Source organism: Eublepharis macularius, chromosome 3 (genome assembly GCF_028583425.1).
Source record: "Eublepharis macularius isolate TG4126 chromosome 3, MPM_Emac_v1.0, whole genome shotgun sequence".
Lineage (NCBI taxonomy): Eukaryota > Metazoa > Chordata > Lepidosauria > Squamata > Eublepharidae > Eublepharis > Eublepharis macularius.
The window spans coordinates 74,778,901-74,790,384 of record NC_072792.1 but is presented as its reverse complement, the minus strand read 5'-3'; the positions used below and the strand labels follow the sequence as shown (position 1 = coordinate 74,790,384).

The 11,484-nt window shown below is 39.3% G+C and overlaps 1 protein-coding gene across 1 annotated transcript; it reads right to left on the bottom strand.

Moving 5' to 3' along the window:
• Window positions 1-1,585: 1,585 nt before the first annotated feature.
• LOC129326226 (uncharacterized) lies at window positions 1,586-2,026 on the bottom strand. The gene has a single exon (XM_054974388.1). It carries the CDS (start codon window positions 2,024-2,026, stop codon window positions 1,586-1,588), a length of 441 nt encoding a protein of 146 aa, XP_054830363.1.
• Between the last annotated feature and the right edge of the window lie 9,458 nt (window positions 2,027-11,484).

The window sequence follows — 11,484 nt, the reverse complement described above, 5'->3', positions numbered from 1 at the left end:
ACCTTCTCACTCATGTGCCTATACGTACATAATCTTTACAATTGTTTATATATATATATATGGGCCGAATTGGGCCCATTTGGGGGCTCCCCAGGGCCCACCAGGCAGCACTTCCGCGCTCCACAACATGCATGTTGGGTGTAACTTAGAATTCCTTTTGTCCCACATTTCAAGCATGTATATATAGTTGCTTTAATTCCCAGCCCAAGTTTAAGTAGAGGAAAAGCAGAGGCCCATGCTTCTGTTAAAATGAAATGGCACTAGAGGCTAATAAAAGCTCAAAAGATAACAACAGGTTTATTTAACAGTCAAGGTTGGTATGAAGATGGGCAGGGGAAGGAAAACTGAGGTAGATTTTTGTTTGTTGATCAGAATACTTCACTAGTATGAGGCACAATAGTCTTCTTCAAGCTTAGTTTCAAATATTTACAGTACTTAGATGTGAGAGGTTGGTAGTCACAGACTTAATTTAATTAAAGCAAAGTTTGTCCAGAGTTTTCATTTCACAGCTTACATGTACAGACTTCCACACAACATTCTTTTCCTTTTACTCCAGACCTGGGGTACTCCACAGAGTCAAAAACTCCTTTCCAGACACTAGACAGGAATTATTCTTCCACTAAAAACATAACCCTGTTCTTTTGGCTGAACAAGAGCCTCCTTTTACTACCCATGCCTCTGCCAACTAGACACTCCCCGTTCTAGCTTGTCTGAGTAATATTACCTGGCTTTCTCACTTTAGTTCTTCAACTAAAAGCTTTTTATCAACCATAAGCTGTCACAGTAAGGGCAACGTTTTTCCTTTCCCTCACACAGAGAGATCTTAGTCTGATCCTCCCTGGTCAGATTCCAAGCTTCGACTCCCTCCTGACAATCCTATTAGCTCCGATTTGTCACCTTCTCACTGGCCAATCATAGAGAGCGGAGAGCAGTATGCCAATCATCCTCGCTTCAGGCAGGTGTGTGTTTTTTTTAGGTATATCTTAGGAATGATCTTGAGTTTGATTAAGGAGTTAACTAAAAGAGTTTATTCAGGAATGAGAACTTTGATAGCTGAAAAATAGAATAGATACAAACTTCCTTACTAAACTGGGAGAGAGGGACTTCTGGGAAGAAGCAGGAAGCAACCTAAGAATACCAATCTGGAAACATGCAAGAAGGACAGAAGAGAGAAAGAAAGAAGGATCCCATCCTACTTTCTATCTAATGCTCAGACCTGCTGCCTCCTGCAGGTATTCTGTGGCTTCTGCCTTCTCTGTACACAAGACATTGTATTTCCAGCACTCCTTATCAAGGTCTAGTGTACAGAGTCCACAAGGTTTAACTTCTTGCATAGACTTTCAAACTTGTCTTTAGGGAGTGGTTTAGTGAGTATATCGGCAATCATCTCTTCTGTGTAGCAATACTCCAACTCAATAAGCCCATTCTCTTGTATATTTCTCACTAGATGTTGTTTCACATCAATATATTTGGCTCTAGAGTTCATCTTTTCTGTTTGTGCAAGTTTTATATACCCTTGATTGTCCTCGAACAGTTTTGTATGTTTGGGTTTTTCTGTCCCAAGGTCCTTCATCAGTTGCAGCATTCACTTCAGTTGTCTGCATGCCTCTGCTGCTGATATATATTCAGCTTCAGTTGAGGACAGAGCCAGAGTTTCTTGTTTTCTGCTGCTCCAGCTCACTGCTCCATTGTCATAAAAGAACAAATGTCCACTGGTAGACTTTCTGTTCTTGGTATCTCCTGCCCAATCTGCATCCATATATCCCACCAATCTCAGTTTATCACTTGTTGGCAACTTCAGTTTCAGATGCATAGTCCCATTCAGGTATTTTGCCAGTCTGTTGACTGCATTCCAGTCTCTTTTGCTTGGTAACTCAATCTTCCTGCGCAACATACCAACTGCTGCTACTATATCTGGATGCGTCAGGGTACTTATGTACAGCAGTTTTCCAATTGCTTCCCTGTACTGTTTATTGTCAGGCAGGAGTTCATCATTTCCTTGTTGCTTTAGGAAATTTACTTCCATAGGAGTATCTGTTGATTTACAATGTTTCATTTGCATATATTCCAGAAACTTTAGGACTTTCTGTTGTTAGCTGAGAAGATAGCTCCCATCTTCTCTTTCTACTTGGACTCCCAGGTAGTAGGTGATAACTCCTAACTCTTTCCCTTCAATGTCTCGACTCAGATGTTGGACTGTTTCACTGTAGTCCTTCTTCTCTTCATAACACAAAACCAGATTGTCAATGTAAACTAGAATCTGTTGTCTTGGTACCTTGATTAAAGGCATTGTTCAGCTTTGCCTTGCTTAAAACCTTCTTTGGTCAACATTTGATGTAGTTTTTCTCTCCAACACCTTGCAGCTTGTTTGAACCCATAGAAGCTCTTTCATAATTTACACTTGAGATGCCTGTCCTGGGATTGTTCAAATTCTGGTGGCTCTTCCATGTAAATCCTCTTTTATTTCACCATGCAGAACAGCTTTTTTAATGTCTAGAATGCTTCACATGTGTCTTTTGTAATGCAGCTATACTCAGGAGCACGCTTATTGAAGTGTGCCTCACTATTGGTGTGAAGGTTTCATTGTAGTCTTCACCGTATTTCTGAGTGTAGCCTTTCGCAACTAGTCTTGTATCTTTGCACTTCTTCTGCATCACGATTGACCTTGAAAATCCACTTGCACCCAACTGTTCTCTTCCCTGGAGGGAGTTCTTCAAGGGTCCATCTCTGATTTTTGATGAGAGATTCAATCTCTTCCTCTGCAGCCCTTCTCCACGTCTCTGCTTCTCTGTCAGGCATTTTTGTTATGTCTTCCCATGTGGAGGGTTCAGGCACAATTTCTGTCCTTGCCAGATAGGAAAGTCTTTTTGGTGGTATGTTTTTGTTTACTTTCTCTGACTGCCTGATTCTTGGCTCTTCAGCCACTTCTGGCTCTGCGGCCCCTTCTGGCTTTGCGTCCCCTTCTGGTTTTGTGGGTTACACAGCTGTGTCTTGTGTGCAGTCCATAATGGGTAATTGTATTGCTCTTTGTTGCTGTTCTTCATTTTCTCCTTTTGGTGCACCTTCACCAATATCTGCTATCTTCCTTTCATTAACATAGACAATGTGGCAGATTTTTATTGTTTCAGTCTTTTGGTAGAAGATTTGATATCCTTTATATCCTTGTGCATACCCCACAACAGTTCATTCTTCTGCTTGGAGATCCATCTTAGATCTTTTTTCTTTGGGAACATAAATGTAGGCTTTGGACCCAAAGACCTTCAGATCATTCACACTGGGTTTGTGCCCATAGTTCAAATTGGGTACTGCTTGCACCTTTGGTAAGCAGTCTATTTTGCAGATAGGTAGCAGTGTTAATTGCTTCTCCTCAGAATTTCTCAGGTAGACTTGCTTTGAGGAGCATGCACCTACTCATTTCAGTGAGAGATGGATTCTTTCTCTCTGCTACTCCATTCTGCTCTGGCGTGTATGGCACCATGACTTGATGCTGAATCCCCTGCTCGGATATGTAATTTTTCATTTCATGACCTACATATTCACCTCCATTGCCAGTGTGGAGTACCAATAGCAGTCTCTGGAATCTGTTACTGACCATTGTTACATAAGCTTTAAATTTTTTCAGCACTTGATTTTTCTCCCTGATCATGTATGTTACAGTATACTAGGAAAATGCATCAATGAAGGTGAAAATATATTTGTTGCCACTTGGTGTTGCTATTCTCATAGGACTGCATAGGTCACTGTGTATGGAATCTAATGGCTGCCTTGCCTCTTTTTCCTCAGCTTATTTCCCTCTAAAGTTGGGACTGACTGCTTTGCTTTTAATACAGCATATACATTGTTCTTCAAAAACACACTTTGTAAATTGCATGCCTTTCATCAGATTATTGCTTTGAAGTTAGCTGATTGCATTTACATCTCAATTCCCAAAATGCCTGTGACAGATTAATGAGCAATTCTTATGTTTTTAGGTATCCTTTGCATCTGCAAAGTCAGCTACTTGCTCGCACATTTCCAGGGCATACAGACTGTTCCACTTCTTAGCTACAGCTATTATTTCTCTATCCTCCTTAATGAGACATTGTTTCCCAAAAGAAACTTCCATGTTTTTTCTCTGCAAGCATGCTTACAAAAAGCCGGCTAGTTTCCAAAGTTGGCACATAGAAGCACTTTCTTAGCAAGGCTTCCCGGGTCTGTTCATTTGGAAGTTTGCATCTTAATGTTCCAGACCCTATGCCTGCTGTTTCTACAGATCTGCCATCTGCTACATGCAACACCTCCCTTTTCTTCTTCCTTTAGCATTTCAAAGAAAGCTTTATTCCCTGTCATGTGAGCTGTACATGCAGAGTCAATATACCAAAATTGCTTTCTAGGTTCTCTTTCTGCTAGCATAAAGCATTTCCTTGCAGGTTTTGGTTTGTCACATTGGAAGTTCCTCCATTCTCCCTTTCCTCTCCGGGAGGAATCCCTTTGTTTGGAGAGAGGCAGTTCCTTTTGAAGTGCCTACTTTTCTCACATTCATGGCAAACTGCATCAGCTCTTTTGCTTAAATTTACAGCACCCATGGCACTTTCACATTCCCTCAGTCCAGACCCTCTGTCTGAGTTCTGGAATTCCTTATGTCTATTATACTCCTCCAGCATGCTTATGACTTGACTCAGAGTCAAATCTTTGTTAGCTTCTACTTGATTTATGAAACTTTCTTACTCTGGTTGCAGGCTGATCAGCAACAGTACTATCAGATCTTCATCAAGGAGATCTTTTCCAGGTGAGCAAAGTTGCTGGACTAAAGCTAGAAAATCATCCAGGTGCTCACGCAAGCTCTGATCCTCTCCCATTCTAATATTGAAAAACTTCCTTTGTAAAAACATTCTACTCTTAAGTAAAGTGTCTACATAAAGTCTTTGAACTTCTTCCCAGATATTTTTAGCTTTATCAATATGAATTACCTATGAAATATCCCAGTTCTCCAAACCTTTAAACAGGATCCCTTTGGCTCAAATAGACCTGGCTCAAATGAACTTTGGTACAATTGCAAATAGTTTAACCTGATAAGAAATCTGTTTTACTTTAGCAGACAGTAGATGTATAATTATATCCTGTAACAACCAACCAGTACATTGAGAGGGATGAGAAGACAAACATTTCCCTCTTGGGAAAATCATGCTGCAAAAATTATGAAAATCATGAGGAAAGAAACTGCTTTTGGTCATTTCCTGTGACTCTCTGGAATAGAAATGCTAGTCCTGGCTGCTTGGTAGTCATGAAAACCTTCCCTCACAAAATCCATGTTTTTTAAAAAAAATAAGTTCTAGCATTTACCAGCAATACAGCATGAGCTCTCTTTTCACTTTGAATTCTGTACTAAATTTCTCACTTCCAATTAGATAATTGCAAGGGAGGAGCAAAGAGCACTCCTAGGTGATCCTAAAGAGAGCTACTATTCTCCTTCCCTCCTCCTTCGCCTTTCAACCCTCCTTAAAGGCTGGAGAGAGACTTTTTTCTCTGTTGAATCTATAAAAGCTTAATGGCAAGGGAGATGGTTACTCAGGGGCCTGTAGAATTCAAACCCCTTATGCAATTTGCTTGAAACTTGGGGATTCTGTTAAGGACAGAAAGAAGTCACTTGACTGCAATTTTGGTACATAACATAGAATCATAGGATTAGAAGGGACCTCCAAGGTCATCTAGTCCAACCCCTTGCACAGCACAGGAAATTCACAACTACCTCCCCCCACACACACCTCCAGTTACCCCTGCTCCATGCCCAGAAGATGGCAAAACACCATTAAGATCTCTGCCAAACTGGCCTGGAGAAAATTGCTTCCTGACCCCAAAGTAGTGATCATCATTACCCTGGGAGTATAAGAAGTGGCCATGAGAGCTAAGTATTGGTGTAATCCTTCCTTCCCTCACTCACATGATCTGCCTAGGTTTACAGGATCAGCATTGCTGTCAAATGACCATCTTGTTCCAGCCTGTCTATATCCTTCTGACATTGTGGTGCCCCAAATTGGACACAATACTCTAGCCAAGGTCTAACCAGAGCAGAGTAGAGTGATGCCATCACTTTACATGATCTGGACACTATACTTCTGTTAATACAGCCCCAAATCCCTACCACATCATACTCATGTTCAGGGTATAGTCTACTAAGACCCCTAGATCCTTTTCGCACATACCACTGCCAAGACAAGTCTCCCCATCCTATAATTATGCATTTGATTTTTCCTACCTAAATGCAGAACTTTACGTTTATCTCAGTTGAAATTCATTTTATTTGTTTTAGGATAGTTTTCCAGACTGTCAAGATTATCCTGTATCCTGGCTTTGTCTTCTAACAGAGAAACATTCCCTCTGTTCCCTCTGTTCCTTCATCCAAATCAAGCACTCTTTGAATGTGATCTGTCAACTAGTTACAGACCCACCCAACAATAATAGGATCCAACGCACATTTGGATCCCACTTGTCAACAAGGGTATTATGTGGAACCTTATCAAAAGCCTTACTGAAACTGAGATAAACTATGTCTGCAGCATTCCCCTGATGCAGAAAGGTAGTAACCTTCTCAAAAAAAGAGATAAGATTAATCTACATGACTTGTTCTTGAGTAACCCACAGCCACCATTTCTAAATGCTCAAGGACTGACTGTTCAATGATTTGTTCAAAAACATTTCCTGGTATAGCTGATGGATTGGTAGTCCCAGCAGCGGCTTCAAATTCTCCTTTTTCTCCTTAAAGATCAAGACAACATTTGCCCATCTCCAATCTTCTGGCACCTCGCCTGTTCTCCAAGAATTCTCAAAAATAATGGACAGAAGCTTAGAAATTACATCCACAAGTTCTTTTATTACCTTTGGATGCAATTCATCTGGCCCTGAGGACTTAGTTTCATTTAAAGAAACTAGGTGTTTTATGTAATACCTCTATGCCAATCCTAGGCTGTAACTCCATTCCCTCATGGTGTGTTCTGTTATTGAGATGTTGAGCACTGTCTCCCTCACAGGAGAAGACTGAGGAAAAGTAGGACCTGACTAGTTTGGTTGAAAAATGATGACTCTGCCCCCCCCCCTGGAATTCTCCCTAGGAAATAATAGAAGTAAATGATGCCTGGGAGGTTGCTGGCTCAGGGACCCATCTAATTTGAACATTTTGCCCAATTTGCCTGAAACTTGGAGGTTCTGTCAAGGACAGGCAGAAGATACCCTGCTGCACTGTTGGTGACATTCGGTTGGAAAATAGCAACTCCAGTGCCCCAAGAAGTCACCCATAAGAAATAATGGAAGTGCAAAGATGGCTGGGTGGTAGTGGTCTACAATAAAAGGCTTCCTCACTTTCTGAAAGGAAACAGACAACAAGGAAGGAAAGCAAATGCAAAGTTTTCAGTGGAAAGGTTAAAAAATGTTGTCAGTCACTGTAATAGTTGAGAAATTAAATGAATGCAGACAGGGCTTTGTTTTTTTAAATACTGGTGGCTAGATTAACCTCTTGGGCTGGCTGAGGCCACTTCTTGACTGCCATTTTAGAAATTAGTAGAGAAAATATAGTGCAGCTGTGCAGAGAGAGACCTACTTTGGGGGTCTGTAAAACTTCCCCCATTTGTTCAATCTGCTTGAAACCTAAGGATTCTTTAGATTAGAAGGAGAACGGTGTTCTGTGCAATTTTGGTACTGCTGAGTACAAAAACAGCTTCTCCAGAGTTTCCAGTTGGCCTTCCTCCCCCCTTTTTCATTGAAAAGAATGGCCATGAAAGTCATGAGAATGGAAGAAAGGTAATGATTTTTTAGTCCAACCCAGCAACACCCCAATGGAAACTACCCTATCATGATAAACATTTCCTTCAATAGCCATGATTTGAAAACATCATGAACATTTTCTAGATGCTCACCCCTATACACTAGTATATCTTTTTTTTTTTTTTTTTGAAAAATTTTTTATTGGGTTAGAACATTTTTATTTTTACATTACAATCAATTTTCCCCTAATTTTTCGTTTCTAACCCCCTCCCTTTCCCCCCCTTTTGTTGACTTCCAACAGCTTTCCCACCCTCTGTCCCTTTTCCCTTACTTCTATTAAATTCCTCTGTCTAAAACAGATATACATTCTCCATTATATTAAGCAGTGCATCATTAACTCCTTTAATTATTATACACCCAAACTATACGTCTTTAGATAAACAATTTATCCCATTTTCCAGTTTTGAATAATTCTATATAAACCTATATATCATAAACCATAAAAATTTCCCACATTTAAATCAAACAATTTGATTTGTTCTCTATATATTACTCATTTCAACTTTTTATGGTAATTCTATATAACTCCTCAGATACTCAATCAATTTAACTCTTCTATACATTCAGTTTGGTGCATATAAATCTTGTCAAAGAAAGAAAATATTGTTAGTTAGTCAATCCTCATGTTTAAACCTTATCATTAATTATTCTCTATCAGTTGACCTATACATATCTATATATATCTCAATCAATTAATCTAACTGCTTATAAATTCACATTTCTCTTCCTCCCCCGGTAAAGTCACCCCTCTCTTTTATACTTTTATTATATTTCAGTAGTTCTCAAACTGCCACAGTTTTCCTCCCACCTCCCATTTCTTCTCCAGGTATTGTTTCAGCTTCTCCCAGTCTGTGTTGAACTGCCCTGAGTCCAGATCTCTCAGTTTTCTTGTCATCTTGTCCATTTCAGCCATATACAGCAATTTGTAGATCCAATCTTCAATAGTTGGTACTTCTTGTACTTTCCATTTCTGCGCATACAAAAGTCTAGCTGCTGCAGTCATATAAAAAATCAACGTCCTATGATGGGCTGGAATTCCCTCCATTCCCAAGTTTAGCAGCAGGAGTTCTGGGTTCTTATTTATTTGAAACTGTAAAATTTCACTCATTTCTCTTATTATTTCCCCCCAGAACTGCCTAGCTACCTCACACGACCACCACATATGATAGAGGGAGCCCTCATGTTTCTTACATTTCCAGCATTTATTAGAAGTATTCAAATTCCCTAGCGCAATCTTCTTTGGTGTCATGTACCAACGATAGATCATTTTGAAAATGTTCTCTTTAATATTAATACATGTCGTTGTCTTCATTGTAGTTTTCCACAAGTATTCCCATGCCTCCATTGTTATTTCTTTATTGAAATTTATAGCCCATTTCACCATCTGTGTTTTAACTATCTCATCCTCAGTATACCATTTCAGCAATACTTGGTATACCTTGGATATTCTTTTCTTGTCTTCTTTAAGAAGGGTCTGCTCTAGTTCCGAGTTCTCTGTTCGTATGCCCCCTTTTGCAAAGTCTGAGTTGTATAAGTCTCTAATCTGTCTATACTGAAACCAATCATAGTTAGGTGATAGTTCCTCTTGCGTCTTTATTCTAAGTTTAGATACTTCAATCTTAGTTATTTCTTTATACGTTAAACATTGTTGTTCATTATCCACAGCTCTCGGATCTATCACCTCATATGGAACCACCCACAAGGGGGTTCCTTCTTGTAAGTAAGTTCTATACTTCTTCCAGATTGTAAATAGACTTCTCCTTACAAAATGATGCAGGAACATCGAGTTGACCTTTACTTTGTCATGCCATAGGTATGCGTGCCATCCAAAAATTTTTTTATATCCCTCTAGGGCTAATAGTTTCTTATTCTTTAATGTCATCCACTCTTTTAGCCAAACTAGGCAGATTGCATCATGGTAAAGTCTCAGATTGGGCAGTTGCATTCCGCCTCTCTCCTTTGCATCTTGTAAAACTTTTACTTTCACTCGAGGCTTCTTGCCTGCCCAAACAAAATCTGATATTTTCCTCTGCCATTTTTCAAATTGTTTAGAGTCTCTGATGATTGGTATTGTCTGTAACAAAAACATTACTCTTGGTAACACATTCATCTTAACTGCTGCAATCCTGCCCAACCATGACAGGTTCAATCTATTCCATTTGATCAAGTCTCTCTCTATCTGAGTCCATAATTTTTCATAATTATTCTTGAACAAATCTATATTTTTTGCAGTCAGCTCAACTCCCAAGTATTTCACCTTACTAGTTACTTCACAATCCGTTGTTTCCATTAACAATTGTTGTTTCTGCTTAGTCATGTTTTTGCATAATATCTTTGACTTCTTTTTGTTAATGAAGAAACCTGCCAAATCTCCAAACTCCTTGATCTTGCCTATCACTTTTGGCATGTTCTCCAGTGGGTCTTCTACAATTAACATTATGTCGTCTGCAAATGCTCTGACCTTATATGAGTAGTCCTTTATTTTTATTCCTCGTATTTCCTCATCTTGTCGAATTTGTATCATCAGAATCTCCAATACTAAAATGAACAACAATGGAGATAACGGGCAACCTTGTCTTGTTCCTTTACTAATCGTCAATTTTTTGGTCAATTCATCATTCACTACAATTGCTGCAGTCTGGTCTCTATAGATTTCCTTGATTGCTCTGACGAATCTTTCTCCCAGTTGTAGCTTTTCCATAGTGGCAAACATAAAATCCCAGTTTAAATTGTCAAACGCTTTTTCAGCGTCTACAAAGAAGAAACCAACCTCTTTGTCACAACGCTTGTCGTAGTATTCAATAGCATTGATCACTGTCCTTAAGTTGTCTCTTATTTGTCTGTCTGGCAAAAAGCCTGCTTGTTCCTCCTCTATGACTTCCGAGAGCCACCCCTTCAATCTCTCCGCCAATATCTTCGCAAAAATTTTATAGTCATTATTGAGTAGTGATATAGGCCTATAATTTTTCACGCTAGTCAGATCTTGGCCCTCTTTTGGGATCAATGATATATTCGCTTCGCTCCAAGTGTCTGGAATTCTTTGATCCCTAAAAACTCCGTTCATCACCTCTTTTAGGAATGGTGCCAGTTCATTGGCCATTGTCTTATAAAATTTAGCCGTAAGTCCATCTGGCCCTGGCGCCTTTCCTAGATTTGCGGATTGTATTGCCATATTTATTTCCTCATCAGTTACTTCACTGTTCAACTTATTTCTCCAAGCTTCCGAGATCTCTGGAAGTTTGGTTTTCTCCAAATATGATGCTATTGATTCTTTGTTTACTTCTTTTTTATTATACAGCTTAGCGTAAAATTTATAAAAGGCTCTGCTAATGGTAGTCTGCTCCAAATACGTTTTGTTTTCTTCACAAATTTTATTTATTATTTTCTTTTCCCTTTTCTTCTTTAATTGCCATGCCAAATATTTCCCAGGTTTATTAGCACCCTCAAAAGCTTTTTGATTCAGTCTTTTAAGGTTCCACTCCAATTCTTTGTTACTCATTGCTGTTAACTGTTCTTGAAGAATTTTGATTTCCTGATGTATTTTCTTTTTCCCTGGTCTCTTTTTTAACTGTACTTCTTTGGCCTTTATTTTCTCCTCAATCTCTTGTCTTTTCTCCTCTTTCTTTTTCCTTGCTCTACCATTTAAGTCCATTAGTATGCCCCTTACAACCGCCTTGTACGCGTCCC